At 39.5% G+C, this 19,613-nt stretch overlaps 1 protein-coding gene across 20 annotated transcripts in view; it reads left to right on the top strand.

The window, feature by feature from the left end:
- Positions 1–19,613, top strand: part of OSBPL6 (oxysterol binding protein like 6) — a 219,020-nt gene that overhangs the window by 132,388 nt on the left and 67,019 nt on the right. For all 20 annotated transcript variants that reach the window (XM_002685263.6, XM_024979932.2, XM_024979980.2 and 17 more), the window contains one exon: positions 15,948–16,040. In XM_002685263.6, the coding sequence (XP_002685309.2) occupies positions 15,948–16,040 (93 nt within the window). The remainder of the gene's footprint in view (positions 1–15,947; positions 16,041–19,613) is intronic.

Below are 19,613 nucleotides of genomic sequence, written 5' to 3'. Positions count from 1 at the left end.
CCAGTGAAGGAGGGAGAGGAGATGGGAAATGAAGTGATTTGGTGCCCCTGTGGTTTCACTAATGTTTCTTCACCAATGAAAAGGTCAGGGTCCCACTTAGTATTTAACAATTTGGAAGACTTTAGTAACTGCTCCATTTACACTTTGTTCAAGACTGATATCAGATGTTAGAACAGCTAACAGAATTGGCTGTATCTGTGTATATGTGTGTTTGTGTGTTCAACTATGGTTCTGAAAATGCCAGAAATACACTCCCTAAATTTTTAGGAGAGGAAATAGGTTGATTAGATGTCTAGGACTTTTGCATAACCAGCATTTCCCAAAGTATGGTCCAAGGAATGCTTGTCCCTTGAAATGTTGCATGAAAAGAGGGTTCTGCTGTCAGGTAGATTAGAGAAATGCTAAACCCAGTCATTTTTTGCAATTAATAAAGACACCAATAAATCCTGCAGCCAGAACTTGATTTAACTGAGCACTTCTCGAATGTGATAGATTGTGGAGCTTTTTTATTTCCCTAATGTTCGGTTGTTGAAAGTCCAGATTCTTCTTTCTGTTTCGAAATGGGAAGGTAAAGGAACACTGGGCCCGGATCCCAAATGGCAGCACTAGACTGGGCTCAGGGTTGGCTTCCCCTTTAGATGAGGCATTTGCTCTCTCATCAGCCACAGTCTCTTCCTCTCCTTATTGTATTGCAATATTTTGTGTTTCCTGCCTGGCCCCTGAAAGCATTTGAATTCACGAACCCTGATTCGGGATGTCAATTAGTTGACAACAGTAATATTTAAGTGACCAAGGGAGAGCTCCACTTGGATACTCAGAAGGCATCTCAAACTTAACATGTCTAAAACTGAACTCTTAATTTCTCTCTCAAATCTACTCCTTCCCAGTCCCCCTTATCTCAGTAAACAGCAACTCTGTCCTTCCACTGGTAAGGCCAAAAATCTTGCAGGAGCCATCCTCGACTCCTCTCTTTTCTTCACACCACGCGTCCAGACCCTCAGTGAATCCCATTGGTTCTGCCTTCAGGATGTCCTGAATCTGACCACTACTTCCCTCCTCCTCTCCCTCTGCCCTGGTCTGAGCCACCATCATTCCTCACCCAGACTATGGCCATATCCTTCTAACTCGTCTCCCTACTTCTACCTTTGACTAACCTTCAGGTCATTTTTCACAAAGTAGTCAAAGTGGTCCCTTTAAAGCTAAGTCAAATCAAGCCTCTCACCTGTGCCCAGGCCTCCAATGGTTTCCCATCGCTCTCCAAATATTTGAGCTGCTGACCATTGTCTACAAGGTCATTCATAACCTGGATCTGCATATACCTTTCTGGTCTCATCTCCTACCACATTCCACATAGTGCTCCCCAGCATCTTCCTTAGATGTGCCAAGCATGCTCCCAACCTCAGGGACTTTGCATTCTGGGCCCCCTCTGACCAGCTTGCTTTTCCTCCGAGTATCCCCAGATATGCTCACACTCTTGACTCATTCTCTAAACGTACCCTCTTTGGGCAGCCTTCCCCCACCCTCCCCTGTGTATCCTCATCACTCACTGTCCACTTACCTGCTTTTGTCTTCAGAGCATTAACCACTATCTGACATGTTACATATTCACCTGTTTACATTTGTATCCCTTCCTCTGCTCCTTATCACTGCAGTGCAGGCACCCTGGAAACAGAAGTTTTATTTTGTCTAATAATGTCTCCCTAGTACCATTAGCACCCCACTCCAGTACTCTTGCCTGGAAAATCCCATGGACGGAGGAGCCTGGTAGGCTATAGTCCACGAGGTCGCTAAGAGTCGGACTCGACTGAGTGACTTCTCTTTCACTTATCACTTTCATGCATTGGAGAAGGAAGTGGCAACCCATTCCAGTATTCTTGCCTGGAGAATCCCAGGGATGGGGGAGCCTGGTGGGCTGCCGTCTCTGGGGTCGCACAGAGTCGGACACAACTGAAGCGACTTAGCAGCAGCAGCACCTTCTACAGTCCTGGCATATAATTTGGCTCAGAATATATTTGAATAAGCAAGTGAATGAGATATTGGCATGGATAGGAAGATTGTGAACCAGGCTCCAGAGGCCTTGGTAGCTGTGAGGGAATGATCATGCAATTAGGAGATGACAGCAAGGAGAGAAAGTAGTACAGTCAGGAGTTGAGTCTCCCAAAAACAGTGGGCTTTGAAAGTAGAGGAGGGATGGTCCAGAAGTGGCAGAAGATACCAGGAGAGCACAGAGCCTCCTGCTTGCTGCTCATGGCAACTGTACAGTAGAATAAATGACTTGGGGCTTATGTAGGCAGAGATATCAAACAAAAGCAAAGCAATGGGAGCATTCTGCACAGATGTTAAAACTATTGGTGGGGTGGGAGATAACTCTAAAATAAGAGTTGTTGTTTCCCAGTCTCTCATCGTACTTATTTTTCAGTAATACTATGTAATTGGCTTATAGCAAGCCAATTGGGTTCTGTTTGTTTGTTTTGATAATTACCCTTATGATTACATTTTTTAGAGAATTTTTTGCAGTATACAAAACTGAGACCACCCTGTTGAGACAGTTTCAGTAGTTTGGGATCAGGCCAAGGATCTACATTTTAAAAAAGTTTTTTTTTTTAATGTGGACCATTTAAAAAAATAATTTTGTGTATTTATTTTTGGATGTTCTGGGTCTTCATTGCTGTGGAGGCTTTTCTCTAGTTGGGGTGAGCGGAGGCTGCTCTCTAGTTGCGGTGTGCAGGCTTCTGATTGCCATGGCTTCTCTTGTTATGGAGCACAGGCACTAAAGGCCACGAACTTCAGTAGTTGTGGCGCATGGGCTCAGTACGTACGGCTCCCAGGCTCTAGAGCAAGGCTCAGTAGTCGTGGCACATGGGCTTAGTTCTCTGAGGCATGTGGGATCCTCCCAGATCAGGGACCGAATGTCCCCTGCATTGGCAAGCAGATTCTTTACCACTGAGCCAACCAGGGAAACCCACATCTACATTTTTTAAAGTGAAGCCTCTGGAGCCAATGCTTATTTTTACTTGTGTTGTTATCAAACCATTTCAGAAGATCAGATACTGTTGCTCCAGGAACTTGGAATTTGGAATGAATAATTATCAGATAGTGTTAGTTGCTCAGTCGTGTCCAAATCTTTGCATCCCATGGACTGTAGTCTGTCAGGCTCCTCTCTCCATGGGATTTTCCAGGCAAGAATGCTGGAGTGGGTAGCCATTCCCTTCTCTAGGGGATCTTCCCAACCTAAGGACAGAACCCGGGTATCCCACATCGCAGGCAGATTCTTTGCCATCTGAGCCACCAAGAAAGCCCAATTACCAGGTGACAGTGTCTATTACTAGAGTGAATTGTTATAGCTCTACCAAGTTAGATGTGAAAGGCACATATGAGTCAATCTGTTTGTTTAATGAAAAATCAAAGAAAAACAAACAGCTATCCTTATAATGATTTAAAGTTTACAGAAGCTTAGAGATCATAAAATAAAGAACTTTTTAAGGAAAAAAATGATATTCCTAATAAATCATATAGAGGCTGATAGTTAATCTTCTTGCCAGTGTTTAATAAAATATATATTCAATATTATGGTCAGTGATTACAACTAATAGAAGATTTCAATTACATGGATATCTAAAAATGTTTCCTGGGACTTCCCTGGTGGTCCATTGGTAAAGACGCTGCATTTCCATTGCAGGAGCATGGGTTCAATCCCTGGTTGGGGAACTAAGATCCCACATGCCATGCGGCACAGCCAGAAAAGAAAAGAATAAAGTATTAATACTAAGAAAAAAAAGTTTCCTATACATTATTTATAACAGTTAACAAACCATGACCCATGCAGTTAATGTCCTCTTGTAGCATGGGAGGCTGCCCCAACAGTGATTCAGTGGGACTCAGGTAACCATGGTCTGGTTTACCACCACATAGCCACCCAGTTCAGATATCAGCAGCGTCTGCTCTATTTGCAACTTTCATTACTAGTGAAGAAGATGTCTAGAAAACCAGAAAGTAAAAATGTTCTTCATTAACAACTATACTTTGTGTACAGGGTTTTCATAACAAGTTTTATTCTTGGACAAACAGATTGATAAAAATATCCCCCAGCATATACAGAAACTGACTTGGAATATTTTTCTTCCAGTTGAATCTCTGAAGTATCTTTTTCAAATAGCTTTGCTAAACCAAGTTACTGCTTTGAAATATAGCATCTTTATTTTCTGAATATGAAACCTATTTCCATCTTTGGATTGTGAAAAATATAATGTTCCCCAAACAAAAATATTCTCAGTTCTGGAGAGAAAAATTCAAGCATTCTTGATTTATATCTAACTTCCAGTTTAAATTGTCTTCAGTCTTATCAGTGAGGAGGAGAATAATTTGAAATCTGCCAATATCTAAATGGAAAAATTTTAGAATTCAGTGGATCCAGGGATTTGCCAGATAACCCTGGAACCCAGCTCTCAGTTCAGAGAGAAATACTAAAGTGATAAGTGAAAGTCACTCAGTCGTGTCTGACTCTGTGATCCCATGGACTGTATGGTCCATGGAATTCTTCAGGCTAGAATGCTGGAGTGGATGGCCTTTCCCTTCTTCGGAGGATCTTCCTGACCCAGGGATCAAACCTGGGTCTCCTGCATTGCAGGCAGATTCTTTACCAACTGAGCTATCAGGGAAGCAGTGTCTTAACCATAGCGAGACTGATATATAAAGTCCTGGGTGCCAGGTTAGTTTAAATTCCTGACTTGCTTCCAAGTTAGTCTTTTGGTGATTCCAGTCATCCCAAGGAACCTAGCTTTTAAGACTTAGGACCAATGTTGATGGGGAAAAATAGTATCTGCTTGCAGAAAGTCATGTTATGACCAACTTTTGTGATTTAGGTGCATTTTTAAAATCGGGTATTTTGAGAAGTCTAAATATTAGGCACAGTTCATGAATAATAGAACAATACCAGCAACAGCTGCTTTCTCATGAGTTCTCACTATGGAAGGCTGAAATATCACTATTTCAGAGAACTAAACTTTGGTATAAAGTGGTGAAATATTCTGGCCACACTAATGAGCAGCTAAGTCAGGATTTGCTCCCTGGAAGCCTGATTCTGGAGTTCCTGTTCTTGACCACTCCACTTGTATGCTCCGTAGTAGGGCTGGATGAGCAGGAATGTCTGGGGAAAGGGCCTTCTGTACTTGTCTAAGTGAACTTTGTAACACGGCATTTGTCAGTTACCCTTGAGTTATATATCACCTCCTCATTTTTTCCCTCAACAATAGCAGTAATTTTTCACGTCCTCGTTGGCCTGGGAAACAGTAGACCAGAAAGTACACAGATGAAAATATTAATAATGATTGTGAAGTCCTGGTATTAAAGGTGAATTTTTGTAGTTCGTGCTTTCCTGAATGTTAAATTTTCTGAACTTACACTACATGTATTGCTTTTGGAGTGAGAAGTTCCGATCATTTATTTGTTTGCCGAAAACTACAGTTAGCCTTTTCTATGAAACGAAATGAGCGGCCCCACAGATTTCTTGCTGTCCCCACCATTTGGAGATTGCTGTCAGTGCTGCTTGATGTTTACGGCGTGTGTTCAGTCCGTGTCAAATGTGCTGAAACTGAGACCACTGGAAGGAAATTTGCCACCTGGCACGTAGATACTCATTACCCACAAGTGATTGAGAACTCAATGTTATCTCAGAAAGAATCTGTTTGCTGCTTGCCCTGATGTGTTTGCCAAAGCACTTTGGTTCTCTCCGCCTGCCTTGATTTCTCACTTAAGGAATTATTTTATTACCTTCTGTCTGGTTTGGGGTAGCCTGTTTATAGAAGCAAGTCTGTCCATCCTTCAGAGCCAAGATGAATACTGCCTGCTGGGTTCTTAGGCATAACACTAAATGGAGAGAAGCACAGTATAATCAGTTACGAACCCCGGAGAGTCTCATTCGTAGGTCATTGATGAGGTCTGGGAATCTGTTGTTTGCAGAAGCTTCCTCGGGAGGTTGTTGTTCACCGAGGCTGGACACAATCACTTCTATACAACACATTTCAGGTATTTCACTAGGACTATAAAAACATCATCCCAAAGCATCAACAAAACTGCTCTATTTGACTTTCAACTTGGACACATAGAAAAAATTACCATCCTTCTGTCTTAGTAATTCTCCTAGGTTGTGTCAGGGGAGTGTGTAATTTCCTCGGTTCTGTCTCATCACAACAAAAATTTGAAGTGACGGACGTTAAAGCTCTCGGTGTGTCACACAGCTCTCGGACAGATCAGTGTTACAGCTCTGTGTTACAGCTCAGTTTTATTTAGAAAATAAAGGAAAATACATCCTCGAGGTGTGAGGGCATGCCGTCCCAAAAGACGTGAAGAGAAGAGAGAGAGAGAGGGAGAAGAGAGAGAGAGCATGCACCCGAGAGAGAGAGAGAGAAAGAGAGAGAGAGAGAGAGAGAGAGACCCCCGGCCCTTTGGCTCCTCTTTTTATATGTTTTTTCTCCTCCCCCTGGGCCTGCCCTATGTAAATTGGGCTAGCCAGGAGACCTGTTTGTTCTACCTGAGGTCCTCACTCCAGTCCTTGGGCCTTCCTCTGTTCTATTTTCGTGGGCTTTTCCCTTCCTTGTCTTTTAGCCACTGCCATTCTGGACTCCGTTTTTCTATTCTAACTACCTAACAATTATAATTAAAATACCTTCACAAAAGTAAAGGAAAGCCCCATGCATGTTGTGTCAGGCTTCTTGACCTCAAATACTAGTTAAAGAGCAGATTTTGTAGTAAAGGGAATAGCCAGGTTGATGAGGTTTCAGGGAAATGGATGCTGTCATGTACTACTGCTGGGCATGTTAATTAATTCTGCTTTTCTGGAGGGAAATTTTGCAGTATGTATCTAAAGTCTTTTAAAAAATCAAACCATAGGACCTGGTAGCTCAGCTTCTAAGAAATGCATTCTAGGGAAACAACCAAAGATACATGTAAAGATTTCTGTGCAGAGATGTTTCTCAAAGTATGTTTATGGTATTAAAAAATTAGAAGTAATCTAATATTCAACAAGGAATTCATTTAATAACCTGACTCATAGCCATACAGTGGAATATTGCACAGCTGTTAAAAATGTTTTTAAAATGTTTAAAGCTCTGAGAAAATTATATATTGTTAAATGAAAAAGACCCAGGTATTACATTGAAAATATAGTGTATTTCCAATTTTTTTTTAAGAATCAGGAGTATATGTTCATTTAAAAAGCTGAAAGCAAATATACCAGGATATTGGAAGAGTTTATTGCTGGTTGTAGGTGGTTTCTTTTTTTCTCCTCCCCTCAAATTTCTGCAATGGACGTGTATAGCTTCTATCGTCAAAAACGTTTATTTTTAAAGGTTATATTTTATGGGTTAATGTGCATATGTATGTAAAACATATATATGTTTAAAACAGTATATGGAATATAGTAAATACAATATAAATGTCATCTATTTTAATTATCAAATTGTAAGCCTTAACTCCATAAGATTTAAAATTAAATGAATATGAAGTATATACCAGATGGGACACTTAAAGCAAGTTTTTAAAACCATTTTTGAGATGCTATGAGCAAAACCTGTGCCCCTCTTTGCCCTCTAACTATCTATATTTATCTCATAGAAATTTAAGCATGTTTTCCAGAAAGTGGGAACTTGGACACTGTATATTATTATAGCAAACATTTGTTCCTTCTTTCAGCAAATATTTATGAGTACATATAGGCAAAGCATAGATATATCTGCTCTGAGTTTACAAGGTTAATCAAAACAAACCAACTCTGCCTTAAATATACATATAAAAATGTTTATACGATTTTTTTTGCTTGTTACAAAATCTTGAGTGATGATCATACGGAAAACCTTTGTCTGTTCTGGGTCATTGTAATAGCCTTATAGAAAAGTACAAATTAGCTTGACCTCAGTGTCCTTTTCTAGTCATCCAGAACTGTTCTCCTGCCTCTTATTAACTCTGCACATTCCAGAGCCTTTGCTCTTGAAATGGGCTTCGTATTTGTCCTTTTATTTGCCGTTCGGTTGTAAGTGCCGTAATGAGGTATGATCGTAGTTGCTGGGTTTTCAGTAGTTTTGCTGCATGTTTGTGAGTACAGGTAGGGAGCAAGCCCACAGGTAAGTTCTGGTTCTAGTGTTACTGAAAGGCAACCATGGGAATGAAAGAATTGTTTATTCATATGCCTTTTACCACTTCATAGTCAAGATTGCTGAACTCCTCTTGGCTATAAATGGACCACTCCATGGTCCCTGATTGTATTTCTTACAATGCAGGGTTTCCAACAACAGACGACTGCATTGTGGGGCCATAGCTGTTGGCTCTTAACAAGCTTGTGTTTCTATGCAGTAAGAGTCAAGAATGTGATGACTGTTGGTTCTTCCCTCAGGGTTTCCCAGGTGTGCCGTGTGGAATTTTCCCAGCCACTATGCCTAAAGTTTTCTACTTTCATTCATCTTAGTGGTGCTTATATGGAGATTTATTATTAATGTAATTCTGCCATCTTTCAGTGAGAGCAAGATAATCATTACTATAGAGAAAGTAGTAGAATTAACTACTTCTTCAGTCATGGCCTTCTGGCTTTGGTGATTTTGGTACTTTATGCTATTTTCAAAATAATAAAAATAGTCCCTTTAAGAACATGATTAAGAAGACAGCAGGCAAGACCGTGAGCCTCTTTTGCTGTAGGCATTCACAAGATGTGCAGTGTGCATCGCTATCCACTGCTGTTGCTTTCCCACTTGCAAGTATCCAAGGGCACCTGTCTCCACTCACTCTGTCAGCTTTCTCAGTAAGCTCCGGTGCTCTAGTCATGAGATGGTGCTGAATACAGTTGCTAGATTGACCAGGTAACATGATGGCCTTGTCAGATATGGCCTCTCAGCTTCCAAAGGGCACCCAGGTGTCGTACACCTGTAGAGTATTTGGACACATCTTTCTGTGGAAATAAGAATGCGCAAGATTCCTAAACATTTTTTCTTACATCGTTTGTAACTGAGCTGTTAGCCGCCATTTATGGAGTGCCTGCTGTGTGCCAGTGTATGGTAGGATCGTCCATACACTGGATGCCAGCTCAGTGACTTGCAGTGTCTTCTAAGGTAGACTTTAACATCTCCATTTTGGAGATAGAAAACACTGAGGCTGAGAGAGGTTCATGACTTGCCCTCTTTATTTACGTAATAAATAGCAGCATGGGGGTTTGTATGCTTGTCTATGTGACTGCAAAACTACATTCTTTTCTCTTCATCAGACACTGCATTCCTGAAGTAGAGCTAGCTGACTTGCGCTTAGTTCTGGAAACTTGGAAGCAAACCTCATGGTTGCACCCTATTTAAGAATGCTGTAAACTTATTTTTGTTTTATTCATTTCTGCCCCTCTGTTTCCATGGAAGGTTGTGGTAGATGTGTTCAGTTAGTCTTAAGGTTAAAGACTACTTGAAATTGCTGTAGTTTTTTGTCATTGTATTGTTGCTAATATTGTATTGTTGCTGTTGTTCAGTTGCTAAGTCATGTCCGATTCTTTGCGACCTCATGGACTGCAGCATGCCAGATGCCTCTGTCCTCCACCATCTCCCTGAGTTTGCTCAAATTCATGTCCATTGAGTCGGTGATGCTATCTAATCATGTCATTCTCTATCACCCGCTTCTCCTTTTGCCTTCCATCTTTCCCAGCATTGGGGTCTTTTCCAATGAGTCAGTTCTTTACATCAGGTGGCCTAAGTATTGGAGCTTCAGCTTCACATTCAGTCCTTCCAATGAATAGGCAAGGTTAATTTCCTTTAGGATTGACTGGTTTGATCTCCTTGCAGTTCAAGGGACTCTCAAGAGTCTTCTCCAGCACCACAGTTCGAAGGCATCAAGTATTCGGTGCTGAGCCTTCTTTATGATCCAACTCTCATATCCATACCTGACTACTGTAAAAACCATAGTTTGGACTGTAGAACCTTTGTCTGCCAAGTGATGTCTCTGTTTTGTTTTGCTTTTTAATTATCTATTTTTGTATGTTTGTTTGTTTAAATTTTTGGCTGTGCTGGATCTTCGTTGCTGCATGCTGGCCTTCTCTGCTTGTGAGTGGGGGCCACCCTGTAGTTGAGGTGCAAGGACGTCTCACTGTCATGGCTTCTCTTGTTGAGCAGTACAAGCTCCAGGGTGCGCAGGCTGTGGTTGTTATGGCATGCGGGCTCAGTAGTTGGGGCTCACGGCTTCCGGAGCTCGGGCTCAGTAGTTGTGGCACATGGGCTTAGCTGCCCCACGGCATATGGGGTCTTCCGGGACCATGGATTGAACTGGTGTCCCCTGCATTGCACGGCGGACTCTTAACCCCTGGACCACCAGGGAAGCCCTGTTGTCTCAGCTTTTTAATATGTTGTCTAGGTTTGTCATAGCTTCCCTTCTAAGGAATAAGTGTCTTGATTTCATGGCTACAGCCACCATCCACAGTGATTTTGGAGCCCAAGAAAATAAAATCTGTCATTGCTTCCACTTTCTCCCAGCACTCTTGGCATCTAATACTAGCTTTGATTTTAGTAGAGGTCACTATTTAAAAGCTTGGAGTCCAGAGGAGAATCTTGATTTCCATTCCAACTCTAATACTTACTCTGTGTCATTAACCTCACTGAGGCTCTGTCTGCTCAATCAGCCATAAAATAAATTGAATAGCCATTATTTAAAGGCTTTTGATGAAGATGGGATGAAATAATCCGTGTAAGAGACAGGGATATAGAAAGCACTGAATGTGAACTATCACGATTGTCATCAGCAGCAGCACTGTAAAGGCTACTGGTCTCACTGGAATAGTGTTGCTCTGTCAAAATTAGAAAAACTAGAAGAGAGACAAGCCTAATCATCAGAAGCTTGAACAAGAAAATACTTTCGAAGTTTATGAATCATTTTGGATATCTTTCTTTGAAAATAGTTTATACAGTTCATGAACAGAAAAATATTATAGCTTAGATAAACTCATCGGATGAGCAATTTCAGTGGAGTTAACATTCAGAGAGCAATGGTCTCTTTAATACTGTTTTAAATTTGCATGGAAAGTGAGTCTATTCAGAAATTGGTAGCCACAACCTACCATTTTTCCAGCAGCTCTTTTACATCTCTAAAATGAAATTACACAACAGGCCAGACAAGCCAAGAGACCCATTCAGCAGTTCTGTGGACTTTCATTTTGAGAGTTGTGTTTCTCTCTGCAGGAGTTGCGACTAAACCATTCGGCCGTTATTGAATGTCTCTTTGTATGTCTGTTTACCCACATCTTTGATACCACATAAACCAGACTGTAGTCACGTCAACAGATTTCTGCTTGCTGCCTAGGAGGTATTAAGGTTAGTGGGTATTACCCAGGGGACTAAGTTTTACCAATTGAAAGAGCGGCAGTGAAATATGCACTCAACTCCAGGTTTTAAGCTAAGTGTGCATCGGTTTTCTCTGAGCTGGGCGAACAAAGGATGGGTGAGTACTTTCACCTTCTCTGTGTGTTCCAAGTTCCTTAAAATGCTGACCTGGAAAGAACCTAAGTTCATCCTTTGTCACAAATGTCACCACACCATTCAGAGGGATTGATAATGGGGGAGAGCAATGCATGTGTGGGGGCAAGGGCACATGGAAATCTCTGTACCTTCCTCTCAGTTTTGTTGTGGAGCTAAAACTGTTCTAGGGGAAAAAAAAAAAAAAAAAGTCTTTAAAAAAATACAGTGACCTGGAAATTAAGTTGTAATTTTAGTATTTGAAAGGAAACTTGATTTTAAAAGAACAATGAACAAATATATGTAATCCTTTATTTAACCTTCTTATATAATATGTATAACACCTTGAGGGTAGGTGGCATGTATTTCCAAGTCACCGTGAAAGAATATGAAAATAGGCAGCTTGTGAAGAAAACCAAGTATAGCACAAGTTATGATCTTAAAGGAAACGTGAAGATTTAATTTTTGTTACTGAAGATGTTGCCACATTATTAATACATTTTTTTGTGTTCTCCATTGACCAGTCACAGCTTTAAATCTAATAAACAAGAGCTTAATTCACCAGATGTTAACTCACCAGATGTTTTCGTTTTAAAAGTTAAGTCCTTATTTTAAAATGTTTTCAAAAGTTCTGTCTTATTGGAGCTGTGATTTTTATAATTCCAAGATGAAACTAGAAGGGAGTTTTATACCTGATCTTGTGTTAATGATTGCTGAGAGGCCATTCTCTACAACTTAATAAAAGAGATCTAAAAAATTCTAGAGATTACCTGCCTACAGTATGCAGGGCCTTGTGCTAGAGGTCAAGGAAGTGGGAAACCAAGATGAAGATAAGTTTGTTCCTACTTTCATGGAGCACACAGTTGAACTCGAGCCCAAGACTGAGTATGACAGATTTGAAAACTGTCTTCATCATATCTGCCCATATTAAGAACATAGCATTCACCTACTTAGGTATCTCATTAAAATAATGAGTGATTGTGTGTCCTTACGTAACTTCAGGGATATATTTTTGACTTTTATTTAAAAACCACGAGTTTGAAGCCAATTCTTAAGGTAGTTGATTAATTTTTTATTATCAGATAGATGATAGGTTTGAATAATATACAAGTATACAGTATACTCGGAGAAGGCAGTGGCACCCCACTCCAGTACTCTTGCCTGGAAAATCCCATGAATGGAGGAGCCTGGAAGGCTACAGTCCATGGGGTCGCTGAGTCGGATACAACTGAGCATCTTCACTTTCACTTTTCACTTTCATGCATTGGAGAAGGAAATGGCAACCCACTCCAGTGTTCTTGCCTGGAGAATCCCAGGGACGGGGGTGCCTGGTGGGCTGCCGTCTATGGGGTCACACAGGGTCGGACACGACTGAAGTGACTTAGCAGCAGCATAGCACAATTTAATCTCTTAAAGCCTCAATTTCCTCACAGTGGTAATAAAAATATCCACTTATTACTAAGATAGAGTTATCTTAGTAAACATTTTTATGATTTTCTGTACCTTGGAAAATCAACAAAATTTGGGTTTGGATTATCCACTAAGTTGGAATGTGTTGTTCAGCCGCTAAGTCGTGTCCGACTCGTTGTTATAACAAGTTTGAAATGAATGAACTTCTTACTTTTCTTCCCTAATGCAAACTTTTGTAAAATTGAGTGGAGAAAACAACTAATGTGTTCTCCGTGACAGGTACTGCGGTAGGTATTTTACAGATTCCGTTCTGGTTTGTTTCGTCACTAACTTTTCTGACCCACAGAATCCCAGCTGCCCTTTTAAGTATCCCCAGGTCTCTATAGAGACAAAATTCATTTTTTTCACGCTTTGAATATCCTAAATTGATTTCCGTGTCTGTAGCTTGAATTGAATATTAGGTGATTTAGTTTCTTTCACCTGGCTAAGTTCCTGAGTTAGTCCTTTAGGTCTTGCCTACGTTGCTGTTAAGGTCAAGTTCCTTTCCAAGTTTTGCATTTCTCACTGTGTGTATTTGTTATGTGGGGTAGGGAACGGGGACCCGAAGGCAATGTATGTGTGTTTTATTGCTCAGACACCTGCATGTATGAAAATAGAGAGGCGTCCTTATGTTATATAACCTCTGACAAACTTCCCTATACATTAGAGAGAGAATGAGAGTAAAAAAGATAAATAACATTTTGGTATGGTTATAAGAAGTTTTCAACTTGCATATGCCCTGAAAGGGCCATGGGAACCTCTAAGGTTCATGGACAACTTTTTGACAACCACTGCTGCATAAGCTAAAGGTATGAGGAGGGTGAATAACAGTGGGGTGGGAACTTTGACTTCTTTTATATATTTCTATTCTGTATTTGAATTTTTTATGATGAGCACATCTTAGTTTTATTATTTTTAAACACACACGCAAAAAATGAAAGGCTGTGAGGGCGTCCTAGAAGGTAATATGATTTTTGCTTCAACCACAGCAATAATTCTCATTTTAGTTCCTGTGACATGCATGATCTCAGAATAAATTTCAATTTCATATTTAGCTGATATGTTTTAAGTAGGATCCCATCCAGAGTACTAACATGGACAGTAATACAAGTCCCAGGTCATTTATTCCCATTGTTGATAAAGATCTGAACACACACCGCCTGTTTTCTCTTCATGGTCTGCCTTTGTTTCTGACGCCCACAAAAGGCGCAGGCACAGATGTGGATACCAGTCCCGTTTATCATTTTTCGCCGCTAATTGCAGTGAACCTACGAATGGAAAGAGCAGAGTCCCATTTACTGCTTCAATTGCCTGTGGGCACACTGGCTGCCAGATTAGAAGTTCTTGCTGCCCACTGCCCACAGAGGTGTTTGGTCACCAAATATCTGTTCTGATTTCTTCTACTTCCTCACAAATTGGAAAAATAAATCTTCCACCTCAGTTATTCTCTTTCTAATAAGTGACTTAAAAAAGCAATCAGATACGATTTTAAAAATTTACAGTCAGGCTTCTAATTTTCAAGATAACAGAAATAATCAAAAGTCTGAATAGAAGTTAGAATAATTTGGCTCAGGTCAAAGTGTAACTTGCTTTATGAAGAAGCAAGCATTAATCTGACAGTTTTCCAATGAGATAGGAAAAATAGAGACCTTAATAGGTAAATAAAATCCAACTTTGTGTATTGAAACAATGAAATGTTAGAACTAGAGTAAAAATGTTACATTTTCAGCCTGTATTTAAATATTAATTCCGTTGGATTATTTCTTTAATGTCTTTCAGATTTATCCCTTTGTATAAAGTGCTTAATTTCTTCCAAATATAAAGTAATGTATATTTTTGCACTAAAAAAAGTTAGGAAAAAAATTAAAAATCATCTGTAATTCTACCACCTCTGTACAGCTACTGTAACATTCTGGAATATATTTTGATTATAAGCTTAGCAGCATCATATTCTACATATTCTTTATAGCCTGATTATTTAGTTAACCAAACACCATGACAATCTTTTCCATATCAGTAGACCAAAGTTCATGTTATCATTTTTAATCATTGCATGGTATTAATACTTCCTTAATAATCTGTATCATTCTCATATATATTAGATTTTTTTACTCTAATAAGATAATGCTTTAGTAAGTGTATCTGTTCCTATATCTTTCCATACTAGTCTGATTACTTCCTTAAAGACTTAGCTATAAGATTGCTGGGCCGATGAGGCAGTACTTTTTTCTCCAAAGGCTTTTTAATAAAATTGCAAAATTCCTCTTTAAAAAGTATACCGATTGTATACTCCTTTTCCCCCAACCATGATCTATTCTTGAATGTAATGGGTTTTAAAAAATCATTATTATTTTGGTTTTCATTTCTTTAAATACCTCTGTGGTTGAAGTTGAACATCTTTTCCATTATTCTGCACAAGTTGCCTGCCCATATAACTTTGCCTATTTTCCTGTTGGAATGTCATCTTACTGACCTGTGAATGCTCTTTATAATCTTTGTAAAAGATATCTACTGCTTGTTGAATTGTTTTCTTCTCTGCATTTAAGAATTATAGTATTGTAACTATATAATAATTATACTATTACAATATCTAATTATAAGGATTATAAGAAACTCTAGAGACTAAACAGTATTATGGCTCTGGGATTTTTGATGTAGATCTTTCTCTGTTTCCTGCCATTTGAAAGATGAGCAAATCTAAGTAGTAGGTGTACCACCGTTCTTATAAAGTTATTAAAATGTTGGGACTTATTCCATGTTTGTTTGTTTGTTTTTAATTTGTGTGCTCCCTGACTGTTTCTCTAAGACTAAAATCAGTATTGTAGCAGAAATTCACCATCAAATCCATAAGAGAAGAAGACACTGTCCTGACACTTTTCTTAGCGTTGTTGCTGCTGTTGGTCTCCCCTCTGGAACTTGTCATCTTTAACCTAGCCCACTGCTCCTCCTGTGATGTGTGTGATCTCACCCTCCTGTCCATCCACATGAGGAATGGATTCTCTAACCCTCAGCTGTATTTCCGTGTATTTTCAGAGCATCCACATACTGGAGAGGACTTCTTCCACGAGCACCGAACCCTCTGTAAGTCGGCAACTGCTGGAACCAGAGCCGGTGCCCCTCTCTAAGGTCAGTGACAGTGTGCTGCTCTCCAGGTGGCAGGATGCCTGGCCTGGGGCCAGTGGAACGACACCTCTTTCGCCTGACTTCCCTAAACTAGTTATGATGCCCATTGTAGAACTGCTCTATCTCTTCTTTCCACCCCCAGTATGTAGGGTATCTTGCCCTGAGAAGGGAAGAGATGAAAGTGTATTTGCTGAGATTTGCAGGGTTACATACAGATGGCCAGAATTCTCTTTGTTTGGGGCTTCCCTGGTGGCTGAGAAAGTAAAGAATCTGCCTGCAATGCAGGAGACTCAGGTTGGATCGCTGGGTGCGGAAGATCCCCTGGAGGAGGAAATAAATTGAAATACGCCAGTCCACTATTGAAATTGAAATACTCCAATCCAGTATTCTTGCCTGGAGAATTCCACAGGCAGAGGAGCCTGGTGGTCTACAGTCCACGGGGTTGCAAAGCGTTGGACACAACTGAGTGACTAACACTTTCATTTCTTTTCACTTTCTCTTTGTTCTAAGGGAAAGGCAAGAGAAATTATTGTCCCTCTCTGTTGGAGAGATGAACTAATATTTCTATATCAAGGTAATTTTAAAAAGTCACTGGGCCCAGGTGTAACAACAACAGCAACTGCAGGTACCATGCACTGGGTACCAGGTATTATACTAAGACTTGATTCCATTTACTGTAATCCTTATGAGCAGTTCCATGTAGTGTGGATATTTATAACATTTTACAAATACAGGAACCAAGAGTTAGTAACTTGCCCAGAGTCAAAAAAGCTGCTGAGTAGCAGGGCAGGGATTCAAACTTAGACTCGTTTAAACTCTGCCCCACCTGCAGGGTAAAAGAGTCCCTACCCAGAGGGGCTGCTGTATGTTCAGAGTTCAGCACCCTTACAGCTGGTCTTCCTAGCAGTGAGCTCAGAGGACAACACAAAGACTACTGATGCAGACCTTTTCTGAATCGTGGAAGCCGGTGTTCCCTCTCCTTGGGCTTCGTTTTCCTCAGACTATGGGAACATCTCAATTAATTTATGCCTAAAATGCAAAAATCACAAAGAAAAGTCAAGGAGACACCATCCTACTTACTCTCATCCCCTGCTCAATTCCCTGAGATTTTCAGATCCCCCTATTGAGAAACTCAGAAAATAGAATGCATGGGGAATTTGAATCCAAATACAAAAATAGCACTTTATTTTCCCAAAAGGTTAACTAAGTATGTATAACTGATTCATCCATGTTGCTTTTCCTACATTAAATACAATCCTTTGTGAAAAGAATGCTCTATTATGCTATTGAATTATAGAATATCGTACCTCTTTATACTTTGAAGGTGTTACAAGCCATAGACTTTATTCTGTCAGATAAGAGCAGGTTGCCAAACTAAAATAAGGGAGTTATTAAATTGTTTAAAAAAAAAACAACTTAGAAATGAAAACAATCTTATTTCTATTTGAATGGCAAACAGAGGGTGTCTACTTGGTCAATATGACCAGAAATCTCTTTGAAACCTCAGTTCTCTCTTAAGACACAGCTAAAGGACAGAGAGAATAACTCCATGTAGGGGAGATGGAGAAGGTGGCCCACCCTGATTGAGCACCCACTTTGGGATCTGGGTAGGACCCTGGCAACATCCACTTCTCATTCCGTCTCCATGCATCTGCCTACTTAGATCTTGCCGTGTGACTCATATTCTTGTTGTGTTTTTGTACAAATACGTAACAGCTCTCTTGGGACCCCATGAAATCAGAGAGTCCTGTTCAATCCAGACACCATAGCATCTCACCGTCCCTCAGCCCCTTTGAGAGAAGATGGGCTGTCTGGGTACTGCTTGCTGGTGGAAGAACACTGTTTAAGTACACATAGTCTTGTCTCAGGATTTGTTCAAATGCTTTGTTTGATACTTTCACCTCCTAAAGCATTTCACGTATCCACCACCTACACATGTGCGCCTGTAGAATAGACTCTTGAGAAAGGAAATGTCTTTTTTTTTGTTTCCAAATGAGCAGCCTAGGAAACCTGTTATCAGGTTACTTTCTGTTTTGGGGTATTGTTACTAGATCAAAGATGTTTAAAACTTCTGTAATAGCAAAAGTGTTTGTATATCTGTTTCAAGTACTGATTATGTTAGGGTTTTTGACTCTGTTTCTAATATACATAAACCTATGAAAGTTGGTGACTTTAAGAAGAAAATTGATATTAATTGAAATTAGGAATAGTTATTCAATTTTCAGAAAGCAATTTTAGCTTTCTCAAAACAGACCTGGTCTACTGAGTATAGAGATGAATTGTACTAAGTCCTGAGAGGATTTTCATTTCTTACACACCTTATTTGTAACATTATCATCAGTATTTATAATTGAAATAGAGTTGTTTGCTGTGGCATTATCCCTTGCTTTTTTGTCTGTTTGACAGTTTATTTATTAACTATAAGAACTATATTAGGATTCTTCCTAATTTCTTTTGCTGGGTTTAGTAATGCTGAATCAGAGTGAGTGCAGTTACCTGCTCAGAACTGCTGCATGTATGTTTACAAAATACATTTTTAACTTTTTGCTTTTTCTATCTTATCCACATAGGCCCACCCCTTTTTTCCCTCTGTAGTTAAATTCCCAAAGAAGAAAAAAACTGCTGTGATAGAGATCAGTAGTCATAGTGCCATAGGGATAAGCTATTACTACATTCTGAATTTAATTAGGAAAAAATTCAAATACCATTTGTACTTATTATTAAAGATTTCCATTTTCATAAGTAATGCAGAGTATTTGTCACAAATGGAGAGAGAATAAACAAAGATGAACACTAGCCTTCAAATAAGATAAAATCTAGCCAAAAATGAAAATGCTCTTCTTCTGGAGATGCTATCCATGGATGGGGCTACTAAAAATAGAAATATCATTAAATACAGCTGATATCTCTCTAAGACCAGAGATAGTGTTCATGAATATAGGTACACATATGTAGAGAGTTATTCTTTTAATTTCTTGATTACATTAAGGCTTTCTAAAAGAAATGTATAGAAATCTATTAATTTTATGGAATAAAAAGCAATCATTTTTATCTGCTTCGCTGATGGGAGTGAAAAGCAAAGATAACTGGACTTTGTACAAGAACCTTCTATTTTCTTCTATTATTCTCTCATTATTTATAAGCAGTGCTCACCTGGATTGAATTGCAGTTCAGTATTTAAAAATGAATATACCAAAGAACTGTGCTTTGCACTCCTGATGACAGTGCCTTTTATTGTCCTAAAAATAGGATACAGAGCCAAATTGTCTCATCAGAAGTTTTTTGTTTTTTTTTTTTAGGTAGGCAGTGGATTTATTTAGAAAGAAATATTTTTTTTAATTACCATATCTAATTAACGGTTCTGACCAAATCAATCGCAGTTTCTGACAGTACTTAGGTAGAGAATCACTTTGTAGGTTGTTTTCTTGTGTACAGGGAAGTTTACAGCTCCTTTAAAAGGTTCTTAATGTCACCAGATAAAGACCGGTAGCTGCATTTCTGTGAGGGATGTATTAATAGTTCATTCACTAGGTGCCCTCAGAGATGACCAAGAAGATGGAGAAATGGCAGTGATCT

The sequence above is a fragment of the Bos taurus genome, chromosome 2, assembly GCF_002263795.3.
Source record: "Bos taurus isolate L1 Dominette 01449 registration number 42190680 breed Hereford chromosome 2, ARS-UCD2.0, whole genome shotgun sequence".
Classification (NCBI taxonomy): Eukaryota; Metazoa; Chordata; class Mammalia; order Artiodactyla; family Bovidae; genus Bos; species Bos taurus.
Note: the sequence above shows the minus strand (reverse complement) of the source record. Positions and strands in the feature narration are given on the sequence as shown.